General features: G+C 38.0%; 1 protein-coding gene across 1 annotated transcript in view; it reads right to left on the bottom strand.

Moving 5' to 3' along the window:
- CHN1 (chimerin 1) overlaps positions 1 to 27,324 on the bottom strand; it is a 104,618-nt gene that overhangs the window by 48,507 nt on the left and 28,787 nt on the right. Inside the window, exons 4-6 of the mRNA XM_082314525.1 lie at positions 21,914 to 21,945; positions 20,924 to 21,037; positions 4,598 to 4,886 (exon numbers count right to left, since the gene is read on the bottom strand). Coding sequence (XP_082170651.1) covers positions 4,598 to 4,886; positions 20,924 to 21,037; positions 21,914 to 21,945 — 435 coding nt within the window. The remainder of the gene's footprint in view (positions 1 to 4,597; positions 4,887 to 20,923; positions 21,038 to 21,913; positions 21,946 to 27,324) is intronic.

Raw genomic sequence — 27,324 nt, 5'->3', positions numbered from 1 at the left:
TGAATAAATCACTCATATGACTTCTTACATTAATATCTCAAAAGCATGTCAAAATGAAAAAAAAAATCATGTTTTGTAGGGCTTTCAAGAAAGACTTTGATATATGTATCTAGGTATTTATTAATTTCTGAGAGCTACCATTTTTATAAGGTATTTAACTGAATCAAGTCATCTGCTCCAAGGCCATAATTACTTTTGAGAGTGGAGAATGTTCAGAGATCCATCAGTATTCAAGGCATGTGAGGAACAGTAAATCTTGTAATACTGGGTATTATTTCCACTTCCACACTAGGCCATACAGACTGAATCCACATGGGAAGCCCTCTTTCAAATGAATCTTAGCCCTCTCTTAACACACAGACCACTATGGCTGCACAATTGAGTTCTGAACAATCTACAGACTGTTTTGGGAACCACCATTACCTTTTTAGCACGGCAGCTAAGATATCTATTCAGGGCATTCAAGCATGACAAGCACTCTCCTGTTTTCTCCTCCAGTAATCTCTGACTATTTATTAATTCTTTCATAGGTTATGAAAATCATAAATTATTAACCAGGAATTTTAATTTTAATTTTAAAAATATATTTCTATATGGTAAGCAAATTCCTTCTCATAATCAGAGAAGCACATGCTGCGCAGTGGATTATATTCTCATGCTTTTCCTATTAAAAACTGCATCTTACATCACAATATGGTCTCTTGCAGGACTCAGTACTTAGGAGTATTGTGATTTGTGTCCTACAATCCTCATCTAAAAATTGCATAATTTTTGTCTTTTCATCTTTTATGGTCTTTAAATCCTTCCCTTTTACCAAGGCTCATTTTTAATGTATTGCATATGACAAGTCACCCAACACACGGTGAAGTCTTCTACTATAAATTAATTGCTGAAAAGAGTGGGGAACAAATAAAGTATTATTAGTGCATGCTGGGAGGCATCTAACACAAATCTGTGGCGTTCCCTGCTACTGCCCCACACCAGATTCAAGGCTAGGTGAAGTGCTGTTTAATGTTTAATTCTCAAGTTTGAAGTGTGTTCTCTGGCTGCCCAATTTCCTCCACTGGATTTTATGGCAGAAAGCGAAACTACGTTCCCACCAGCTGTTCCCCAGTCAGAGCCTGCCTGTCTCTCCTTGCCTTCTTCTGAAGGGTTTATCTTTCGTACACCACCCACACAGGACTGGGCAACAGTCACAGGCACAAGTTTAGATTCGGATCTGAACAGCCTCAGAGTCTGCAAATCTGGGAACGTATTTTGTCTCAGGATGATCAGTGTTCAAGACCCAGACTTCTTCCTCTCTTTACAGAGAAGGAAGCGTGCAGTGTGGGGAGAAGCTGTGTGGCTACACTATAAAACTGATAAAGATGTATTAATTGCCAAACACTGAATCCTGCAGAAATTTTCATCCTCACCATGGGGCTAATGGGCTAATGTTGTAGCACACAGATTTTGCTGTTTGGATTGTAAGACAATGGTTTTTTTCATGTTGGATTTTGGACAATTTTCTTTGCGTTCTTTGTTACAATTGTCAATATCAATTCAGTGATATTCTCTTTATATTGTACAACAGGAATCACTCTGCCATCCCTCCCACCAAAGAGAAAGAAAAAATACTTGACCTATTTATAAATGTCCTGTAAGAAAGCTTCCTTATATCATGGCTAAATGATTCATAATAAAGTAAATACTATGTTATTATTGATTGAAGTTTTCAAGCAAATATCAATAAGAAGTAGGAGACTGCACAAAAAGGGCAAAATGACCTTCTGAGTAATTTAGTAGAGGATATGTATATTTTTCTTATTGCATTATTATTATTTTACCAAAGAAAACTTATAAACTAGCAGAGAGATTGGATCTTCTGTTTAAGTGGAGATGCAATCTCTCCGTTGTTCCTTGTGCCAGCATGTTAACTTTTTATAGTAGGTAGGCTTTTAAAAAAGCCAGAGAAATATTTCCTGTCATCCAGTACTCATGCTTTAAATGCAAATTATTTGTCAAACAAGTATATATCTCATTATTTCCATGTTTTTTTTTATAAAATTAACCAGCAGATGTGATTCAGTCACCTGCCTGTACAGTCCTCCAGTCAGTCAGTTATGTTCACCCCACTGAACCTGAAACAGTTCTGCCAGGCTGTCAAGGTGACAGCTTTAGTGGGTGTGCAAGTAGTCGAGTCCCCCAGACAGTGACAGGAGACACGTGGGAAAGCCCTCCGAGGTCTCCTCTCCCCACCACTCCTACGTTGCACATCGCCACCACCCCGCCATGAGACATTCAGCGAGGCCACCACCATATCTCTCCCCCTTCCCATGCTCCCCACATCCTGTGACTCACAGAGGAGGGAGAAAGGATTTGGCAAGCCTTCGCTGAACACCGGGGCTTGTTCCAAATGCTGAGGTTGCTACTGGGATCGGGTGTTGGTCATGGGGTTGAATGCCTTATTCCCCTTGGAGATTTGCTGGGCGAAGCGACACTCGGAACTCTGTGTCGTCTTCCAGCAAAGACCCTGAGAGGTGTAAAAGCAGCAAAGATGTCACCTCTGCGCCACTCCACAGCAAAAAGGATCACACTGCGCCTTCCCTGCACAGCCATGGGTAGTAATCCCAACTGGATAACGCCTTGAAAACGAAACTGAAATCTCCACATTTAATTGTATTGTGATGTCTGTGTGTCTCATTGTGTTCATGTCAGCATGGTTCCACGACAAATAAAGAGAAAAGGCTCAAAAGCTGGACTTCAGGCCAGTAAACACCATTGCTGTTGAACTATGTTGCAGATGAAGCATCTTTAATCGCTTATAACTTCTAGACAAATGGGGTGGGATGTTGCAATTACATGACTAACCTCTCTAAAGGTTTTTCACCTAAAATTTCAATCTGTGACAAATATTTAATAGTTCTTGAGCTATTTCATGAAAAATGTTTCAAAACAATAGGCATACCTTGTCAATGAGTGTGACATAACACCATGTAATCTATGGAAAAAACAGCATTCTTCAATAATAATCATTGAAATCCCTTTACTATGAAAACTTTTCCATCAGTCTAAAAGATGTTGTGACAGAACAGAGTTCTGTTGTCACTTGAAAGTTGCTCAATGCAGGAAGAGTTAATTTTATGAAAGAAACCCAAAGCGGTGACTTCCAGAACTCTTACAGAAGATTTTTACCCAGGCTTTGCATTATAATGAACTCTTTATGATAACATGCAAAAAAATCCTTTTGAAACAGCACGCTGCAAGTCAGTGGCTGTCAGGAACTGTAACTGATAACTCACCCCTCTACAGCTGGTACCTAACAGGCAAGAAATTGGATATTTAATGTGGTCAGCTAGCATCAATATCCCCACCAGTATTTCTTTTGTCAAAACGATCTGATAACAGTGAAAATTCATACTTTAAGCTAAGTTGGGTGCTTCATCTCTCAGCAAATTCAGTGCAGGATGACAGACTCTGATGTAGAAGGATTTGAAGGACCAAAGCTAGGAGCCTCCTCTCTCTGTGGACTCTCTATGGAGCTTAGTTTCACTAAAATAGCCATGTCAGTGAGTCCTTTCCTCCACCTCAAGAAAAACTGAAATCACAGGCATATTTCTGATTGGAAAGACAAACAGATGATCCCAACCAAGATTAGCATTCTTCTAAGCACTATAAGCATTTTAGATACTCCTAAAGTCATTCTGAAGTTTGTGAAATAGGGGAGTGTATCAGACTATTACACATGCATTAACACCTACACATATGTAAAAATATACTTTAAAAAGACTTTCATATGTCAGCTTTTCAATAAACAAAGTATTTAATTTAACATGATGGAATTTACATTATGTTTTCTTTTTCAAATTTAGTCTCTGTCACACAAATGAAGTTTCAGGCAGCTGCTTTGTCTGCCTGATACATTCCCAACCTCCTTTAATATTTCTGTTTTCACCGGTTCTAAGATTTCTTTGTTGTTCGTTTTTCTTATATAATCCAGGACACAGTTAGTTCTCAGCTGATACTGCAACTCTCTGAAGAGAGCAATCCTTCTTCATAAGTCTGGCTGAGGCCAAAAATAGCTCTGTCAGCTTCTGACAGGCTGAACTTAGCTAAGTGAAATGTTTTAACATTTTATCATCTTAATGAACAGGCTTATTTATAATGTGGACAACTTTACTGTCATTGTATGCAGACTGCTGAATAGATTATGGAATGCATTTGTTTGGGGAATGTTGAATAATTTAAGAAATATAATTTTTGACCAAAGGGCAGTTGTCTTAGACACTGTAAACAATTTTAAGATGAAATATTCTTAGCCCGTTTGAAATAAAGGAGTGGCTTAATGGTAACATCTATAACTGTGAAAACACCTGAAGAAAGGAACCTCACAATGATAAATAACTAACCTCCAAATCATAGAAATTTGCAATATGCAAAAATTACCATTAAACCCCCCTATAACCAGTTTAAATATTACTATTAATGCAATACTGGAAATAAATATGTAGACTAAATATCTACAGATACCTTTAGCACTTTATAGTAGAGGGGGAGGGTTAAAAGTACAAAATAAAAAGTCTAACAGAAAAAAGAGTGTGGGTTAACAATTGCTTACCCTCTTTTCTGCTACCTCATCCTCTCCTGTAGACTCTTTGCCATCATGTTCATCTCTCAGGGTTGGCATATGTTTTTTGTGTGCTGGCTCTCTGTTTAAAGTTGTATATCCTATGTGTTCATAAATTGGATTTATTGTCATCTTGGCAATGTATTCAGCTGCCTTCGTTTCAATATAAAGAGTAATCAATCCATCTGTCACCAGGTCATGGATGGACTCAAAACGTTTCTCCCCAACAAAGTGCTTTCCATCGTAGTAGAGTCTGAAGTTTCTGGTTTGACTTCCAAATCTGCCTCAATGAAATGGGAAAGTTTTTTTTTTAAAGAACAGTAAGCAGAATAAAGAAGAGTAAGCAAGCCTTTGCAAACAATACGAAATACTTTATCACTTAAAGCTGTGACTATGCTCTGTGTCTGGTCCAGACGAGAATGAAAAACTCAACTACTACTTAGCACAGATAGGAAGGAGAGATCAACAACAAATGCAGATAGAGAGCCAAAACAGTGACTGTCCCAGAAGGAGCTGTTTGTTCGCTTATTCTTTTAGCCCCTCCATTATCCCATGGAAAAACTGAAAATTACTTCACACTCTTTATAGCTTTTTTTAGCACTTTACTACTGCATCGCTGTAGTCAATTTGCTTGGCTCTGATATGAAGAGTTCTCATAATAGAGTCCTCTATTACAGTTGATCAATACAGAGTTTTGATGCCGTCTCGGACCTCTGCGCCCCTGCTTGCTTGCAGGAAGAGGCCATTCAGGGTTCAGCTGAGCTTCAGTGCCAACAATTACACTGAAGCAGAACCGCTGCCAGAACTGGAGCAGCACAGGACAAAATGGCACAAGGGCAAGCATTCTTTATTCCTGGCCAAAGGCCAAGGACTAACTCTTCAAGCTTTGTACAAAAGTCCTTCTGTGTTATGCTTGTTAAGTCCTGAGCTTCAAGCAAATCTTTGTAATATACAGGATATATAACACATAAGCTATCTGACACTAGCAATTCTGCAGTCAGGGTGGAATAGGATTTCGATACAGCCTCTTAGCAACCATAAGAATGCCAATTTTACCTGAATATTAGCGTGTTTTAAAAAACTGTACTTTGAATCTGCAACAATTTCCTGCCTGAAAGCAATCTAAACATGTGAAAACACACCAGTGTTTGCACTTGGCAACAACCAGTGCATTTCCTGCGGAGAAGATGGAGGCAAGAAGCTGCTTTCACAGCTCGCTCCAGTGTTATTCCTTGGTCAGACAGCAGCAAGGGTGGCTGCTCAGGGTATTGGGCCCCCTTGTGAGGTCAGATCTGCCAAATAAAAACGAAATTTGAAAGGATGGATTGCTTCCATTTTACAATCAAATGCTTCATAGGAGATGTTAAGGAACAAAGTAAACACTGGTGCTTTGCCGAAGTGGCTCCTTTTCAATGGGGCCTTGCCAAACAGGAGAAAGCATAATTTTAGACCTCGCCTCAGGTGAAATATTGCACTCTTCTTGCAAATATGGGCAAAACCACTTGTTCTGTGATGTATATTTTTTTTCTTGTGTTCTGAATCAAAATACCAAACCTTCCCATCCCCCTATCAATAATCCAACAGTGACTGTAACTTCAGGAGCTGCTGTTTTTACACAACGCTCAAACTGAGGGGGCCCTCAGGAATCTGCGTCCTGCTCAGTAAGAAAAGAGGACATGATGTGTAGGAGCTACCTGGTCATTTTACTGGAATTGAACTGGTACTTCTATGCACATTTTTATGCCACACAAACTAAAAGTTCACTGAATCAAACTGAAAAGCAAGAAATTACAAAATGACAGAAAGAAATACATTTTTACCCAATGCTAATTTCATCACAAGATGCAACTCTGAGTGAATACAAGTAATTCAGAAAGTAGAAAGATAATGTCCTAAGCTACAGCAGAAGGGGTAGGAACACGTTCAGGCTCATTCTTCACAGCATCTTCCTACTCAGCATAGTGTGTGGCAAACAAGCTTTGACCATGAGACGTACTCCGTGCATACCCTCCACTGTCAGAGCAGTCAACACCAGCCAAGAGTGCTCAGCACTTTGCAGTGCCAGAGCGAGCAACCTTCACTGTCTTCTGCTCAAGTCAGTGGGAATAATGCACATGGAGCACATACAAGCACTACAATGTTAAAATTTGATAGGAGAGCCGAATAAGTTTGAAAGTGAAGAATAATGGGCCTTATGACAATATGCAATAGAATTATTTTTATTAAGAGATGTAGCAGGTGAACTGCTGCTCTAATCAGTAACATATGCTCTGACAGTACTTAGAGCAGAGTTTTAAACAAGCTGAAGGTCACTTACTGCTCTTACCTTTCTAGAAGAGAAAGTATTACACTAATCTTATAATGAGAAGATAAGGCACATAAAAACTTCTCAGGGCCTACTACTAAGTACACATGGTGTCTTGATTTTAGTAACACCCTTCAGAGTCTAAAACAAAGTTCTGAAGAACAAGATGACGAAATGCAGAGAACAAACAAAAGTTCTTAAAGCATTAATCCTCTTCCCATCAGGGTCAGTAGGTGCATGGTTCTACCCCAGCTATGTTTTACTGAGCAGCCCCTACGCTGTACATCTGCTCAGACTGCTACACGTAAAGCGTGTCCTTGAGAGATACTACAACGAATAGGATTCCCAAAAGTATATAATCTTTATCCCACTGCTCCTGACCCACATTTCAGCACACAAATATCTCATAGACAATGTTCCACAGTTTTAATTCTTTAACAGCATCCCATGCCTAAACTCATCTCTCCCATAAACCTCACAAACAGACTGAAACTTCCTCCTGTATGGATCTGGGGAACTGCACATCAATTTCTTTTGGCATGTGTGGCCTTCCAAAGGCACACTCAACTTTCTCAGTTTAAAATACATTAGGATAATTTAACAATTACCACTTAGAGAAAGGCATTTAGACAAACAAATTACTCTGCATCAGTGTCATAACCACTTGGAAAAGGTGCTAGTGTATCAGCTGCAAGAGGTGAACACTGAATGGTTTGCCTTTATCTGGTTTCCCATTTGTTCCAAATCAAACTTTTTTTTCCCTATTCATTTCTTATTGGATATGTTGTGGGGAAATGTATTGTTTTTCAAATAGAATCCTATTAGCAACAAGGAGGAGAAAAACCACCCAAATCCCCACAAATCAATGAAACACCAACCTCTTACAATGACTGTACCATCAATAATGGGTCTCAGAATCCTATTTTATTTCTTTCAAAGTAATTTAAATTTCTTCCTGAGCATACAATGATACTATTTTGATCAAATTACAATATAAGTGCAAACATACATGTCCAATTGCAAATGATCAATTAAAATTTAACCTTCAGTCCCTTCAGTCTTACTTAAAACTATGGTTTAAATTTTTCCATTAGCAAGAATATTTCCTTATGTTTGCTTTCTATAACATTACTGCAGCCTGGTTAATTATACATCACCGTGGCAACTACGTAGAGCCAAGATTTGATATTTCAACTTCCTGATGGTCTCTTTCTAACAGCAAGCACTAGTACCAGCTGTTTTTTGTTTAAGAAATAGAAAGCAGGACACAGATAATGTATGTTCTCTTTTGGTTTAAACAGGGGAACATTAGATGTTTTTCCAAGAAAAAGAAATAGACCTCTGACATGTCAAACAGTCTCATTGTGTCCACTGTGCATTTGTTTGCAAGCAGCAGGACTACAGATAAAAGACTTTTTTATTCCAAGTTGTCTGAAAAGCAATCACTCTGTCTAGTCCCTTTGGTTGGCAGTGGGGCAGAGTGGATAACAACGTGGGAAAACGGATTAAATGGCAGAGCAAATGCGGCTAGTAATAAAGGACTGAGGAGCTGAATTAGGTATCATAGCATGAGCGAGACAGGCTTCAGACTCAGCCACTTACTCTGTATGCAGCATTCACTGATGAAACAAAAGGAAGAAGTAAAGGACCGAAAGCCCATCCGCACTTTCTTACCATCTAAGAAGATGGATTTTACAGTCCACATACAGAATTGTACAGTAGCTATTCACCTCTTTCACAGGCTATTTTATGATGAGAAGAGTATCTAGACAAAGGCATTATTGAAAATGTGTAGCTGCAACCAGACCACAAAGTTAACACCCCTCAGGGCTACTCGTGTCCTCATTAGTTTAAAGCAACTTCATACACTGAGCTGGGAAATCTTAAGGTCTGTACATGTGCCTGAAGGTCACTCGGACTTAATCTTCCCTTGGAGAAAAAGTGTCTTAACGTGCTTGGCGGCCAGACAGCAGAAGTCTCACTTAAAATTAGGCGCCAGAATTTCAGCTCTAACTTCTGAAAACTCTCAACCAACACTTAAGACTAGAGTCTTGATGCTCCATAAAAAGCCACAGAAATATAAGCAAACTTACAATCAGGAACGGCTCCTAAGAATACTGTGTTCATGTGAAAGAAAACAAGTTATTCCACAGATGCTCTTTTGGCCCATTTCCCTATCAAAGAAACACAAGTCTTGCATGCAGCCAAAACGTCTTCTACACAGTTATCCATGAAGGTCTCCAGCTCTTGAAAGCAACTCATTTTTGTTTTTGTTTTTGTTTTTTTATTATTTATTGGCAACGATATTTCTGAGGATGGCCAGGGAATTGTGGAACTTGCCATTTTCCCAGAGTACCTGCCTGACAAATAGCATAATCTCCAAAACCTTAGCAGTAGTTCACAAGAGCACAACACACATAAATGAAATCAAATGCATTAGGGATTGAAAGTAAAGGTGCATTTTATGTAAGTGGAGTCAAAAAAACCTCATTGTCTGATATGGCTGAGAAAGGTGGCAGAGTACAGTCACTATAGAGAGTTTTCCTGTGCCATTTGGAAGGGCAGCATTGGCTGGCTGTTGCTTGATGAACATTAATTAGGTATAAAGTTATCCCTAAAACCTGATCAGACCCATGCGCTGGCTGAATGCATGATAGTTTAGTTTAGCATGAAAAAAGTGTGGCATCCTTCAGAACAGAAAACAAATCCCAGAGCTGGAACTGCAATGTGTCTACCCCACGTCAATGCAGGCAAAACCTTCAACTCTGTCTAATCGAGATCAAGTAAAAAATTCAGAGCTGGTGCTGTATCATTGACAATAGCCTCCCAGCAGTCTCTCTCAATTGAGACAGAAGACTCTTTACCTGCATCACTGCCCAGACTTCCTTGTCCAAGACGGAAACAATATTGTGCAAGCAGCACGCTGCAAACAGCAGGCAGCGAGGACCAGAGCAATGGCACTTTCCTGTGGATCATGAGCACTGTCAAGTGAGAGAGAAACCACTGCCGCAGGGCGTCAGCAGTAGGTAACAGCAGCTGAAAACAACGAAGACTGAAAGTGTTATCAGCCCTTGGTACCTGTAATGGTGTGTTTCACAAATAAATCTGACAAAATAATAGGAAAAGTCTTCTTTTGTCTCAATGTCTTATTTTATATGAACAGCTGATTTTCACCATCTCAAACTCTGAACAAATGTCAGCTGATCAAGGACCATGTATGCTATTAATATGCAGTAAGATCACTTAACACGTAAGATCACTCATGTTCTTGATCAGTGATAGATCATTTGAAAATAATGTTTGGTTCTGAAAATAAGTTCTTGTGCAGATGTATTACCTCTTCTTAGTACCGTGCTTGCATGCCCTCTTCCATTTAAACTTGATATAAGTCCCTGGAATTGATCTGATGATTGAATCAGTGTCAATACCAATGTTTCGGGCAATGTTTTACTGCTTTTTCTACCTGATGAAACCTTCATGCTTCCTGGGAAAAGATTCACTGTGGTTAGTGACTGAAACACATTTGAAGTCTATAGACACATGGGAAAGTAGTAAAAGCCTGATACCTTCTCTTTAAATGAAAGTAGTATTTGGAAACCTATGTCAACATGCCTGGAATAAACACCTTCTGGAAATGTTTCTAGCAGGAATGTTAGTAACTTTCACTGTTTCAGAGTAAGCAAATAGTTATGTTTCTTTACCAAAAACTTTGAAGAAATGTTCCCCAAGAGTTAATTTTACAGTGTGACTTCATCTTACTGAGAGCTTTCATATTACTTTAAAGCAGAACTGTGTTTGAATTCTTCTAAGCTAAGGTATCAACCCTCACCACTGTCTGCTCAGCAAACTTCAAGATGTTCGTGCAAATTTTACTCTGCCTATGTATAACATTTTCATTTTAGGTCATATATGATACTGTTTTTCTGGTAAATTTAGAAGTAGAACAACATCAGATCTGTAACAGAAATTCCACTGCGATTATGCGTACTAAGGATAGAGAACTGCCATAGCATAGTACTCAAACATGTTCATTTTTGTTTCACTTACAGCAGCTTTTCCTACAAGGGTTTAAGTTACTCATGACTGTCACGTTTCTTTTTTGCTTCTACAGGTTTTCTAAAAGCAACTTGCTCTTCATTTATCTTACTAAGACAATATGCGTATTTTAATTCAGTATATCAAGGAAATCTGAGTGGAAGATATCAAATGAAAACTCAAAGAAATGTCCTTATCATAAAATAGCTTTGCAAGTGCAAAAAGGGTTTTGGAGAGTAGAGTGGAGAAACATTGTTTTTGTTGTTGTTCCTGTTTTGGTTTTGTTTTTTAATGTACACTTTACAGGCTGTTGTTCAAGGTCTCAAAGTTTATATTAAAAAAAATTTTAAATTTCCCTTAGATTAAAAATAACTACAGTAAGATTTCTGTTCCAGAGAGATTTTGTCAAATCTGATTTGCCTTAAGCCACTGTTAATCCCAACCTTACAATGCAAGTTTACTTAACTTACTTAAAGCTATTACACAATCTGCTACTTACTTAAGTTGTTTTCTCAATGTATTCGACCTCTGATTTCTAGTAATCACTCACCAGTTTTTCGCAAACAGTGAGATTCACCAATGTACTCATCCTGCTCTCTAAAATGTTATTTCCTCACAGCTGCATTCCTTAACAATAAACAAGTGTAATAATGTAAAATGAAATGGTTCCTCCATATGCAATATGCACTGTTAGAATTTTTGGGGCTACTAACAGCTTATCAATAAAGACCGATAGCTTTTCTTTTATTTTATTCTGTTTTTCTAGAATACAATTTATTCCTTTGTGCAAGTGCAGCAGGAGGTGGGGCAGATCTCGATTTATTACTGAAACCGTTAGAGTTAATTAACTCATCTCAAGTTATAAAAGAAAAAAAAATTAGCTTGATTCTCTTCCTAGCACCTATCAAATCAGGGGGAACTAAACTTAGCGGAGCTACATCAAGTATAAAAGAGGGAAGAGGAAAACTGGGCCAGGTAACATCTACTGCTGTTAGTTGTTTTAGTGTTTGAATAATTCATAAATGTTTTGATGAAAACAATTATAAGATTAAACAACAATATAAGGCTATCGTGTGTTATTTTGAAAACATATCTATAAAGCATCCATAGTATCTACAGCTGAAGGACTTCTTTGCTTATTGATGAAGCACAGGAAAAAAGTTGTTTCTCCAAACATGAAAATTTATAAATACGTATTTCAAAAGCACACAAAAGAAGAGGCCAAACAAAAGGACAAACTTGAAGATATATTTCTACTTAGCATTTTCTAAAAGCAATAAGAGCAAAAAGGCACTCCAGTAGAACCTGCAGAAGACAGAAAAGATATGTATCCTTTTGACAGGGGAGGGAACAGGGGAGGAGAGTGCAATGTGTGCTATGTCCACATATACACAATTTAATTATCAACTTATTGCATTATAATTTGACTTTTTACCACTAACTAACTCCAACAGTGCCCACAAGCTTCAAAACAGGCAGACATTATACACCATAGAAACAGCACAGTACAACACAGATTCCTGCTTAGGAGCTCTGACTGGGGGTAGTCTGTGAGATGGGGTACAACTTTCAGTTTGTCTGGGCCATTTTTAAGAGATCCTAGACTTTTGTACTGAACAGGCACATGAGACAATAAGGAAAAGAAAGTATCCTCTGTCATGGAGAAATGGAGCATGGAAAACTTAAAGGCCTCAAGCCAAGTCATATGTGAAGCCAAGAAGCAAGCCCAGATCTTCTGAGCTCCACCATAGTGCCTCACCACAAGCCCAATGCCTCTACCGTGCACCAGATTAGATTTTGTGGTGCAGCAGGAGCTACAGGCAGAGGTGAAGGACACGGCATAAAATGAACATGAGCTATATGCATTGAGCACAGACAGTTCTTGGACAAGTTACCAAAAAGTTCACAACACCACCAAAGCAGAGAATATTCCTCTGAGAAGTGCTGAACTTACATGAGCAGGAGAAAGACTGCAGCAAACTGAATTGCCAAAGATAAATGAGACACTCTAGCCAAAAGAAAACAGAGCTGACAACAACAACAGATGGGAAGAGGAGGGATGGAGAACAGGAACACAGCAAGAAGACATGAACCATAAGGAAAAAAGCATTCTAGTCTGTGGGAGGGCCTAGGTAGCCAGTTAATTACTCATTAAGGTTAGCAGCTATTTATTATTATTATAAATGCTTAAGCGAAGCCACCTCAGTAGTGCCCAGGTGCGCTTACATAAGGCAGATGACATGCAGGACAGCTATGCTGTTTACTGGTAGCTGAATCTTCCGCGTTATTGACAGAGTATATTATTTAGTATGAAATTTTATATAGGAAAAGAAACTTCTTTTATATGGAAGATCATTTAAATAGAGGTCCAATTGTTTTACTTTAGAGCAGGAAAGCAAGCTCCAAAATTTATCAGCACACTTTCCCCTGGGGCTAGCACTAGCTCATGTGATGTACCTAGCCAACAGAATAACAGCTTTAGTTTCAGCAGAATTTAAGCCTTCATAAAAGAAATATTTGGCTCTTCACAAGGAGAAAAAAAAAAAAAGCCCAGCATATTAGCTGACATACCTGTTGTGTTAGCCTATTAAAATAGCTTTAAGCATGTACTGTTTCTTACATCTAAAAGAAGTTGCAGATACCTGAGTGGCCAATTTTTGAAACTTGCCTGAATTCTGCGCCTATGGAAGTGTGACGGGCTAAGCCTAGGGGAGAAGGAAGAGTCCCTCCCCGAGAGCTTCAGCCGGCCACAGAGGAAGGAGCACTCTTTTGCCATCTCCTGCAGAATAAAGAAAACTGATCAAAGTGGGTCAGGCTGAAACATATTTATGCCACAGATAGGCTTGATCGCATTTCAGAGCAATTCTATTTAACCCAGCTAAGCTTTATAGTTGGTGTGTGTATACACATACATATAGATAGTTTCCCAGGTTTTTCAGCTAGCGACCAAGGAATATTGTGTAAATATTTTAGAAAGGTTCCTAGAAACTGAATTCAGCCCTCGCTACTCATTGCAATCAAATGCAATCACTGCATTTGCAAATCAGGTAAAATAATACACAGATAGAAAGATACGCAAAGTTTAGTCTTTAGCATTTTTTCCTACCAACTAGCATGATGTCAGAACACTGTTACCATGGTAAAGTGAAGGGATGCAGTCAGCTACTGTTCTGCTGGGCTCCTTCTGACTACTTATAGATCAGCTGTAGATTCAGGATAAACTATGACCACATTTTGATACATTCCTAATTAAAAAAAAAACACACGTAATTCAGCTATTATCACATAAAAAGTTGTTTCAAACAATTCTTCTTTCCCCAATTCCTCTCCAGTGTCCCAGCCTGTACAATGAGGCTTTCCAGGAGAATGCAGATGCACAGTTTTAACCTCTGAATTCAAGAAGCTTTTGCAGATGTTGAATTTTACATGCGGAAGTAATCTGACGGCAATCAACGCATGTTCTGGAAGAGCACTACACGTGTGTCCCAAAAGAGCCCACTGAAAATGAACAGCATTCGGCTACCAAAGCAGTTGTCCTCTGCAATTAAAAAGGTTGATTTGCAGCATTATGCTCTAACAGCCTACCAATTATGTCTCCTTTTAAAATATCAGTGGCTAGTTTCTTAACACAATTTCATAATTTAGGGAGAGAGAACACATGTATCAATTTCTTGCACAATACATGTAGTTGGTCGACTAAACTAAGGATTACTAATTTTTGATATTTATTTCGCCTCAAGAATTCTCTCCTGATGCCACATATGTTGAATGTGCCCTAACCCCCAAACACAAAGACGACATGACTCATAATCATGGCTAACATTATTACCTTTTTTTTTAATCATGCTGCAGAACCTTATTTCGATTCATTCTCAGTATCACAACAATAGAATTTGCAGGAAGGGAAACCATGGTAACCAACTAAACGTGCTACAGCAGATAGCTGCTCAAAAGAACACGCAGTACCATCACACTTCAACGCCTACCACTGTACAATCTCTATCCATTTCCTCTTTATCCTCATCCTAATTATTAAACAAGCTCTCAACCACAAAAGGCTACACTGCGAACCTTGTCTTATCGTTACTGTCATTTGCTATAGGTCCTAGCATTAAGCCCTGTACTACTCTTTTGCCAAATTTAAAAGCAGATCTAATACCTCCAGGAGTTAATTAGGAATTTTCAGTTCTTTTCATCCATTTGGAACATCTAATTAACATTACAATGTATTTTATATATTTTTATTGTCACATAGACTTGCTGATATGTATGGACACACATATATACCTACAATAATTTTCTCTTGTTAGTAATTTTTTTTAAACCTCAGGGTTGCAAAAAATTTACAGTGGCATTCTCTGATTAATTAATTAGTAAATATTGGTGAATTCTGCTGTGCTTATTTTTTTTTTTTAAATAAGCTGTGAGAAACCACATCCATGATTAAGTACAGGCATTAAATATAGTAGGGTGCTGATTTGCTGCTCTTATTAGTGTTTATGCATCATTCTCTTTTATCCAGTGTCTGAACTGATACAATTTCACAGGCCTTCTTAGGCTCTGAACATCAATTTTATTTGAAGGACAGCTCTGAATATTTAGCCAAACTGACACACTTAAAACAACATTTAAATTATCATTTTCTTTTTCCTTAAGAACATACTTCTACCTCTGTTACAGATTCTGAGGAATTTGTTTTCTGAAAACAAAACTTGTTTTGTTTAAAATTTAGATTTAAAAGGTAGTCTATCTTAAAAAAAGTCATGATGCAAATTAATTACACAATAATGGACGAAAGTAGACAAAAATAGCTCATCAGAAGATAATCAAAATGCAGCTTATTATATGAGTGGAAAGCAGATTTTACAGTAACTCATGGGCAACCTTAATAACTGAAAAGTTTTTTTGGGTAAGAATCATTTTTTCTGCCTTATTAAAGAAGAAGAAATATTCAACATCCTCACTTTGAACTCAGTTAACTATTCCATAGCATTGCACTAAGAATATTTGACCGCCTCAGTTAAGCCTGCAAAAGCTATTATTTGTCCTGTCCTATATTTGGTCATTTAATCAGTGCTAGACTATGTCTGTAGCTATTGCAGCTCAGGAACAAGATCCTTAGATTTACTAAAGCTAGTTCTATAAAAGCCTCAGAGCCTAATGCTCCACAGTGGTCGAGAATTCATTTAGAAAGGCTTAGAAATGAAGAAAGAAAACTCCATAGCCCACTTCATCCTGAACAGGATGTGCAGTCCTGGTCCCCTCATCCCCAAAAGATCACCACACAGTAAGAGAAAGGCGCGGAGAAAGATGACAGAGATGATGAGGGGTATGGAACAGCTTCACTACAAGACCTGAAAGCGTAGCCTAGGACTCATCTACCTGTAAAGAGAACAATAAGGGGGACATGAGTGGCATGGAAAAGTTAAATGGAGATCAATTGTTCACTGTTTCTCATAATACAAAAACTGGGGAGCATCCAATAAAATTGTGAGATGGAATCTTCAAAAAAGGGATGTGGCTTCCCATAAAACCTAGTTAAGGCATGGAACTCATGCTACAGTTGCAGACAGCAAAGTCTATGAGGGCTCAAAAATGTGCTCAGAAAGCCACTAGACAAAAATCAAAAATCTCCCCATCAAAAGCCTGTAAAAATAGCAAAGATAACAATTCTGCTCAGAAGTCCCTGAACAGCAAATTTTCAGAGGCTCGGAGAGCACTCCAGAGAACTCCTCCTATATGTTCATCTTGTTCTTACACTTCTCTTTCAATGTCTTCTATTAATAGCTACCGAAGAGTGGATACTGGACTGGATGACGAGCTGGTCCTTTGATCTGACCCAGTGTGTTCATAGTCAGAAAACTTGCTAATACAATAACAGAGACATATAACTGGGGAGAAACCCTTTGCCAACAATTACCCAGATCTCTCCCCAGATCTGTCCATTTTATGACGACTTAAGGCATCCCTTAGAGTAACTTAAAAAGAAGTGAGATGCAGAAGAGCAACATTAGGAGTAGAACAGTCCATAAAAGAACCTTCATGCACCAACTGCATTTGCATTCTGTGCATTTTGGCTGTAGTTGAAGGCTGTAGCTCAGTGTGATTGTCCAATCTGTTCCAGATTTTACAAAAACATGTTTTTATAACTGTGAATTCTGTCTGCCTACAAAGGAGTTATGATTTGTAGTGTTAACAGTTTATTCTTTATCTTCTAGGAAGATTAAGTTGTTTAACAAGTGGAAATCTTCAGTGCAGAGCAAAGACAATCTGAGAATCTCTGGAAGATGCCCAATATAAGTAAAGTCTAGAAGGGAATCAGCAATGAGGACAGAGACAGAACAAGAGAGAATGTGGTTGTTTTTCCCCTATAATATATCCCTCGGTGAGGTGATCTTCTTTAATAATTCCAGAAGAAGATAAATACTCACTTTACAAAGTTGAGCTAGGGTTCATTAATCTCTATCAGATTTGCAGCATAGAGGATGATGTATTCACAAATACAATGTTTGGGCAGTCATAGTAAGGATTCTGTGTTCTACCTTTATCTCTCAACCAGCTTGCTTTGTAGCCAAGGGTTTTCTTAGTGTTTTTTTCTAACTTCCAATTTAACTATGTTAGAAACTTTACCGACACAGCAGATACCTGATGTTGAAGTTGATTAAATAAACTGTAATATAAAATAAATAAATCAAACAGCAAACACCAGGATATCTTCCTTTTTGAATTCTGAGGACGCAGAGGATGCAGTGCCTTCACTTAATTTAGTAACACCAAACCAAAACATTAGACAAAAAACTACAACTGGAACTAAATTCAAAACAACTTCACCAATGGCTGGTATGAACACACCATCGAGATTTTAGACATCAGCTACAATAGCTGGTGGAATCAAATGTAGCATTCAGATTGTTCCATGATGATTTGAGGAGTTGGCTGGTTTGAGCCCTCAGGACAAAAGACGAAAAGCTTGTTTTTTCTATTGCAGATGTAAGACTCGAAATATTTCATTACAGAGACATCATACCTTGCCACAGAAAGGGTTATGATCCTGTTTCACTAAACTGCTCTTCACGACTGGATGCACTGGGTTTTTCAGGATTCCCAGGCACACCAACACAAACGCAGGAAGAAGACATCTGGCAGAGCTGGGCGTGCTGAGCCCTATGTGTTACTGAATTGCCTGCCCCCCAGCAGAAGAACCGGTAAGTACAAGCCAGGATACAACCCTGTCTCAATCTCAACAGCAGCTGATCCTACCCAATGTTTCCACGAGACATTTAGGTCTCAATGAACTGGGATTTTATGATGCAATCACACTTCATAGGTAGTTTCCATGTTGTCCTAATCACAAATGACAGACTGTCAAAGACAGACAAGTCAGGCAACAAACATACACAGTGAGAGATAGATTGAGCAGATACACAGAAATACAGAGGGAACCAAGTATTTATGTCAGGAGTCAATGGGTACCCCCAAGCATCTAAATTTTACTCAACACGTTCCATTCGTTTTCCAAAGCATGTCTGAAAAACAATCAGAAAACATGGATACTCCATGTTGTGTTTTGTCATTATGTTACTTATTGCAGGATTAGAGCACCTCTTCAGCATTGCTGGGTTAGCTTTGTAAAATGCTGTGAAACCTGTTCTGTGTCTGTTTCTTTATATAAAACTAACAGCTGACCAAGTTTTCTTTCCTCCTATACCTTCTAAAGGGTAAAACAAAGGTAAAGAAGGAAAAGCAAAAATCATACAGAAGTGATCTTAAAATTAACATGACTGCTTGAATGACAGAGTGGCACTTAAGCCTAGTGCGAAAAGATCAAATTGATTCACACAGCTAGAAAAGAAAGGGTGAAATCAGAGACCCTGAAGTCAATCAAAGTCTTCCATTGAACTTGGAAAGGTTTTGCCCATACATACCACCTACCGACAAGCTCCATTTCTAGCCATGGAGATGACATTCTGAAATTCCTACTGCAATTATCTAAGCTGCAGACAGAGCTACCTTTGCCGTCTGGCAGTGTAGTGACACAAGCACAAATGATGGTCTCAAAAGATGCTATAACAGGTAAAATTACATTAACTCATCATGGCAATCACAGCAAACTTCTCACAGTCAGGATGAACAGACAGACCACAGAAATTACCTAGTCTTTACGAGATGCTACAATGTCAGCAACACACTCAGTGGGAATATTGGCTAATGGGTATATTCTGCATATATAATTCCAGGGAGAGGAAAAATGGAAACTGAGCAAAACTCTGCCTCCAGTCAATGGGAACACAGACTGCTGCTACACTTCCTAGTAGAGAGAAAAAGAAATCCTAGTGGTAAAATTCCCATGTGTGGAAGACACAGTGCTGCAGTTCACAGAGAACTTTCACCTAAGGTATGAGAGCAAAGACTCTCATTTGTATACTTTAAAGTATAGCAGTAGTAAAGTAAAAAGTACAGCAAGACAACAGAGCATTACTTCCTGTGGGATGGAAAGCAGCCACCTAGACCACTGCCCTTAATATAAAAGTCATTCAGCTAGTGCTTAAACATAATGAAATGGCTGCAACACGCTGCCGTTTCAGATTCTGAGGTGTATTGCCAAATGCTAAATTTCCTCAAAATAAATCCACGATAACAGCTTTGCTATCATTTGAAACTGTTTCCCAAATTGATCACCAACAGCTATCCATTCTCTTTTCTATTGGGTACAAAAATAGATTTTATTGCTTTCAGAGAGGTTTTCCAGTTTGAAAGAGATACCATCAAACCTAGAAAAGATCTATCTTTTGACTTGTTGGACTGGAGGAGCATTTGTAAAACAAGCTATATCAATACATCCTGCAAGATGCACAGCAGCTTCATCTTTCACAGTCTATAGACCCTGTGCCTTCTGCACCATCAGAAGCAAGGAGCAAGAGATCTTTGTCTTCAAGCCAGGTGTTGACAACTGTTTTCTTTTTAGCTTTAAATGAACATTGCAAGAGCAGAAGTAGATGAAATGGAGTATTAGACTCTAATAAGCAACACCAATTTATTTACACTATTAATGCAAAACACTGTAAATGTCAATGTTTCTATTTGGAATCTTATTACTACAGAAAGAAATATCTCAGTAAAATTTACTTTTTTTTTTCCCCCCGAAAAAAGAAGACTTATTCATCACAACATATTATTTTGAGATATTCTTATTTTAATCATAACCTTATTTTACCCATATAAAACTTTCAGTAACTGCATCCTCTCCTTCAATGTTTTTCTGTCCCACTTAGATTTAAAACGTAATAATCACCATCATCACCAACATAACAATCACCATTTAAAACAAAATAATCACCATCTCCCATGTGAGTACTTAGGTGTACAGCTGAGGCCAAAATAACCTCTATTACCTTAAAAGTAATTAAACTATTTGAAACTTACAACTAGTTAAGTTATTTTTTATTTCAGTTTTTTATTTCTATCTGATCCACTTGCCAGAGGAGACAGATCTGCAAACATTGTTAGCTAACAGGTGATCAGACAAAAAAACCCTCCTGATTTATTGGCCATCCACAGAGGGACTAGAGAGAACTAACTGCTCCTCAGCTAGCTAGTAAGTAACCCACACAGTAGACTAGTCAGATGAACTCATAAGAGGACTTCTATTGCTTGACTGCCTGCTCTCCCAACGTCTACATGGGGTCACATCTGTAATGTAGTGGGAGAAGGGCAAAATGAAGCACCACCAGCAAAAACACAATTGCTGTTATCCTGATGGTGCAAATAATAAGGAATGTTAGCACTTCAGAAAGGGCTAGGGAAGGTTAAAGATACGAAGTCTGTAACTAGGGTAAAAAAGTACCAGTTCATTAAATGGTGACCATGACTTAAAAAAAATAAAATTAACCACAAGGAAGTTTAAGCACTAAGGTCAACAACATTGTACGATCTTTTGAATATTTTATAAATTTAAAAATGAAATATTAATTACCAACCTTAATGCCAAAGTGTAGGTTCCAGGTTGCCGTTGGCTTTCACGAATGAGATAGCTTCCCTCTGCAACACTTAATAATTGGTCAGCTTCCTCCCTTGAGATCATCCCATGGAATCTGAGGAACAAAGATTTTTCGAAACGCATGCTTTTTCACCTTTAAATCACCTTTGCCTCTTTTTTTAAAAACCACCAACCACAGTAATCAAAAGAGAAACAAATGTAAAAATCACTGATTTACAGGAATCTACACCATAAATTAATATCCCTTTCTGCCTGCATTTGAAGTCACTTTAAATGGTTTAGAAAGGCTTCTATGAAACAATATCTATGAAACAAGCACATTGCCTTTTAAATCTGCATCTATCAATTTAATATGCAGAAATAAATCCATTTTCTCCTGCTGGCTTCACATGTTTTGTGCCAGTGGCATGCGATCCAACATTTTGCAGCATTCGGGGATATTATGGCAACTTGCGAAAATCTTGGGGATTGCATATAATCTCTGTAATTACTGGTGTAATAACCTAGCAACACTACACATCTTTCACCAAAATAAACACAAATAAGATCTGCTTTGTTTCCCCACGCTAAATCTAACCATCTCTGCCTTAGCAGTCTGAAATAGAAGACACATATATACTGTACACTTATACTGCATTTGTGATCTACATCTTTTTTTTTCCTGCACACCTTTTGCAAAAGCCAGCTGGAGGGGGAGGCAGATAGAGACAACCCTTTGAAAGTACAGAAACATGTTTTTCTTGCTTAAGGTAGCGCTCAATGATATCGATATCCATCAGAAAACGCAGCTGTAATTTTAGGCAGACAAAAGTGGTGGTACTGCAATAATAATCTGATGGTGAGCAAGACACACTGCTGTAAAACACAGAGAAGAAACAAAGGGCCCAGAGCAAATGCTTGCAACCTTTTCTGTAACTATTATCAACCAACATGTCCGGATAAACCACTTTCAGAGATGTATGTTACTTACTCTCTTCCATAATATTTGGGTCTGTTCTCTACCTAGAAGAAAAAACAGAAACTGTAATGTTTCATAACAAGTGAACCCATGCAGTGAGCATGGTGTCTGTAAGATAGTATTAAAAATAGAAAGGGATATAATGTGAAAGTACAGATGAAAATCATCTACCATCCCAGGATTTTCCCTGTGGGTGGAATGCAGGGAAACCAAAGGTAGACCTTTGGGAAACACTGCACTTCTGAATGGCTTAAAACGGAGTGAGAAAGAATGAGCTGCTTGGATCACATCATCCTGCTAATACAAACTGATGGCATTAAGTATTGCTTGCACAAACTGCCAAAAAGGGGAAACAAAAGATTCATTTCACAGGTGTAAGTGTACTATATTGTTAAGTGCAATAATACAGTGAAAGATCTATAAAACGCTTAAATTTACAAGTTATCTTCCATCATAAAGCTGTTGGTGCCACTGCTGCGAGAAATTAAGCGACTACCATATCGCCTCCGAGTGAGAGCAAGTGATAGATTAAACGATCATTAGCAAATGCCTAAGTCCTGCACTCCTTGACTTCACTGTGTGATCTGTAGTATCACCTAAAAGACCTCAACAACACGTACGCATGTGTTATGCTGTGTAACACAAGCCCACCCGTGCTCTAGAGACCATACAGTGTAAATGCACGCAACATGCAAGGGTGTCAGAACACAATTTACCTGCTAAGTATTTCAGATGAAGTAAATCACCTGCAATTGCCCAGGAACTTTAGAGACAAGTGAGGAACTGCAGACCTCCCCGAAATCAACTCAAAATCTAAACCACCAGATTATCCCTCCTTGCTAAATTTAAAGGAGGAAACTCTCTGGGGAGTAAAATTCAACAATTATACAACCTGAACTACGAGAGTATGAAATGATCCAGCTACAATAAACAACAAAATACTCATAGTAAACTGCCACTTCAGTTTCTTTTTTCCATCTTCTCAGAAAAAAAAAACCAAACAAACTATTAAAATTAGCACTTGTCTGCAGTTATCTCAGTGGAATATAAATAGAGATTTCAGATGTCCACAAAACCAAATAATACATCCTGATGTGCAGTCTAATAACAACCCTTCCACATTCCCAGCAAATAAAAAGCTATTGTGATGGTTCATCACTTTTGAAAAATCATTCCATCATTGGAAAGATTTATAATGTTCTAAAAGATTTCCTTTTCCTACATAACAGCAAACAAGAGTTGACCAGTGTGGTAACTGCTTTCAAAGGGCCTGAAGAGACTGGATCACTTCAAAAAAGAAAAAAAGTCTTACATATTTTTTGTTAAATGTAGGCTATTTCTTCAGTAGGAAGATAACAACACGAATGGAGAAAAAGTGAAAACATTTTATTGTTATTAATAGAAACTTGCAGCAATTCCTAACTAAAATCCTCAAGACAAGACACTACTCTCAGGCAGTTGTTAAAAAAAGAATCCTGTCGTGAATAAGATTTTGTTGTCTGTCTACTGAGATTTTATATTTGTCTCAGTGAATACAGTGAATTTATATGACAGAACTGGAAAATTTATATAGGCAAAAAGCATTCCATTTCAGAAATGGATTAGTAATGTGAGAGGACACCTTCAGAGTACTTGCAAATCCTAAGACAAATTATAATATTATACTCTGTGCGCAAACATTCGAAAATGTGAACTGGTGGATGATGAGTTAAAGAGGAAAATAACCACTTTTGTTAACATTGAGTCTCGACTGATCAATTTTGCCAACTCGCAAAAACTTCAGTATAAGTGTTGATGTGTAACACTGTTGGCCTGTATATGACTCAGTGCAACCGGAACCCCACTTCATTGAGTTTTATTGCCTGGTTTTTGGTGTTTTGTTTTATTTCATAACTTTTAAAATTTATGATAATATTAGGTTTTTTTGACATCTAGATTGAATGCATACATTTAGACTCTAAGGTAACTCCATCAGAACGCAGCAGGGGCCTTCTAATTCACTCGAAATTAGCTGAGCTACATACATCGTGCGGTCCATGTGAACTTACTAAAACACACAGATTACCCGTGAGCCAAATTTACCATGTAAGACAGTAAACACTGTTCTCCAGCTTTCTATAATGCTTCCTACAAGTATCGTGATACCAACCTTACTCATAGCAACTTAGGCATAAAGGGTGGTGTAGCATTTGTTCTTACTTTACGTATCCTTAGCTGCACCAGAACTAGAAGCGATATGCAGTGCTCTTGGCCTTTTGTGTCTGTCTGGACTTCAGAAAGTTCCTGCCAGACTGTATTTCTACAAATTACAGTTGCAGGCACCCACGTATCCTCCAGTTGCATGTGAGCACTGAAAGCCAAAACAGTTCAGTTCAGAAGCTTCATTAGCCTAACTTTCACAGTCAGTCAGCCTTAAGTTAAGGAGACAAAACCAAAACATTTATCTGGACTGGAACTAAAATCCACCTAAGAAAGGAAATAAGTTTTTAAATAAAATCAAAGCAGTAGCAAGAAAACAGTCATTTTAACTGAAGCTGGTAGCTGGAAATACAGTGTAATTATCCTCTGCAGAGTTTCTTTCCAATTTGGCAGTATTTTTGGACCAAAGTATCATTAAGCATGAGTAAAGGTAGCCTTAGCTACTTCATTTTCTCTGTATCCAGCAAAGATCAGCTGAATGCTAATTCTTTTGATTTCTCAGGACTTTTTATTTATGGAGAAAATTTCCTATTGCTGTTTGTTTAGCCTGTGTTTGGCACAGTTTTAAAAATTGCTTCTAGCTTAGAAAAAAAAAAAGAAAAAAATAATTGTGAGAGATTTGTTTTCAACGTGCTAATTTGTATAGCACCGATGCAGAGGCCACAGGAAAGATTCAGGTGTCACTATGATACCTACAAGAAACACAAAGGTCAGTGAGATATCCACCATTGCTTTGTTCCTGATTTTTTTCAAACTGAGGTGTGAAACCAAGGTTATGAACAGCTAAATGGGGCAGCCTTGGCAAGTGCCTTACAGTAGCCATTCCTTTGGAATAGAGCTTAGTTGCCATTAAAGTTGGGAAGTCATTCTGGGTGAATATCCTACAGATAAAGCCGTTTTCGAGAACAGCTCTAACAAGGATATGCATTATATATACCCAGTCTATGCTATGTTTCTTGACTACTCACAGAGGCCATTTACATAGAGATGCTGTTTAACAGGCTTTGAATTAGGATGAAGCCTTTTAATAGGATGGAAAAGGCCAGTGATTTTAATTATCTCCATCATTTGTCTGTCTGATATTTCTTCATACTTAGTTATTTAAAATTTATTGTGGAGTGCCTTCATATAGCAGTCAAGGATGCACTAAATATGCCTGCACGCGCACACGTGTGTATATAAAAGATTATATGCACAACAAACACAAATTCCAGGGAGGTAATACAATATTAATTGCACAAACAACATTACAATTGGGATGTTAAACCTCATGCAGAAGTCAAACATCCTTAGAATGTTATGGAATCATCAACTTTACAAGTGAAGATCATACAGCGTTAAAAGCCTTGGCTCTGCTGCACCTTCACAATAAAAAATCCCAAATGAATGCAATGCTCTTTTTACCTCAGTGTAAGGCCACTGTGTGTTGCTCTGATATGAAACTGGTGTAACAGAGCGGAAACTCAAATTCTCTGTACTTGAGAAGCATTTCATATTAAGTAGGTCATTCTTTTGAATACACCTCTCAGTATCAGCACTTATACAACACGTGCCTTTGCACCTTAAATCAAAGGTTGGGTTTTTTACGGTGTGATTTCCAATTATTCTTTAACAAGTGCTTTTTCCCCTAATCATCACTCTTGCTTATGTCAACAAGTGGAATACAATAAGGCAAGAGGAGCAATTTACATGCTAATACCTTGCCAAATTACATGTTGCTCCTTCCCACTGACCTCTCTGATGTTCTCTGGACCAAAATCCTCTTCCTAATATTTATGAATTTGTTTATACAGCTGAATAATTCAACCACTTAGGAAAAGATTCTGCTCCCCACTGACTTACACATGGCTAATAGAAACCCAGCTGAGAAAGAGCAGATCACAAAGCTCAACACTAGCAGAAGAGGCTGAGACCAGAGAGAAAGGTTAAACACGTTTCTGCTCGCTATATATAGTTTCACTTCAAATCTGGCTCAGCTGCATAAATTGTTCAATACTTATAATGAAAAACACTTATCTGCATTATAATGAATTAATGCAGAAGTAGAAAAATGCACACTGATAATGTATGCTTTCAATTTTACCTTTATTAGGTAAAAATAAGCATCAAAGAGCTTTTTTTTGGCAAATAGATTCTTTAATGAGAAAATGTGTATTTAATATGTTCTGTTCTGCAGCTAAATACCTGTAGCTGACTGATTCTTTCACAGCTCTATTTTATTTAGTTCAATTCTCACTAGTTTCTAAAAACTGCAGATTTTATTTCTCAGTTTCGACAACAATGTTCATGGTGCAGACACAGGTTTACTTTGCATTTTAGGGGCTGGGATGAAGCTATTTTAAAACACAGAATGTCTCTTCTTTTTTTGTTCCCTCTGGCACAAGGGAAATTTTACACTTACTTAAAGTTTGTCATATGTTATAATCTTGTTTTGGAGTAAATTCATGGAAATACGATATTATAGGCACTGATGTGTTGCATTTCTTTCTTCAGTGATGACGACTTTGCAGAGTGTTTCGATTGCTTGTGGTACTTTTGCCAGTCCCCCGTTGACTCTAACAGACTACCTGTTCATAGAATTAGACCAGGAGGACCTCTCCGTGTAGGGACGCAGTACGCTCAGATACCCTCCAAAGTGCTTGGCTGATTAGTTCATGCAGGACACACTCACCCACAGCAAATTTTCCTCCCTAAAAGTCCAACTTTTCAATTTGCCACCTGCATAATAGCCCATAAAATTTTATAATTAACAGTATTAAAATTCAGTGATAATGAGGATGAGAAACTTACAGTGGTCAGTGTGATGCGTATTTGAAGAAGCTTTACACAGATGCTTTTATATTTGGCTGGCAAGAGTAGGTCTCTCATTCTAAAAAGAAGGCAATCTAGATCTGATCAAAAGCTGAAGGATTTCCAGCACTCCAGAGGCAGGAGATATTTTTAATTTTCAGATACTGTATACATGTTTATATCTCTGCTTATTTGACTGGATAGGCCAATAGTATTCTAAGAAATACTATGAAGGAGAACTTAGTATAAAATTTGCTTGTGACTTCTAGGGCAAAAAGAGCCCAAAGCACTTCTCTGCAGTCAAACTAACATAGGAGATAATGCCAACAGATCTTATTGAATATGCTGGTGCCCTTTATCAGTTTACAGCTTCTCCCTGACTACAGGGTACGCATGCCTTGTTCAGTCAACATGCAAACCAGTTACAATCGTTA

The sequence above is a fragment of the Platalea leucorodia genome (assembly GCF_965183815.1).
Source record: "Platalea leucorodia genome assembly, chromosome: 5".
Classification (NCBI taxonomy): Eukaryota; Metazoa; Chordata; class Aves; order Pelecaniformes; family Threskiornithidae; genus Platalea; species Platalea leucorodia.
The sequence above is the reverse complement of the archived record's forward strand: the minus strand, read 5'-3'. Positions and strand labels throughout refer to the sequence as shown.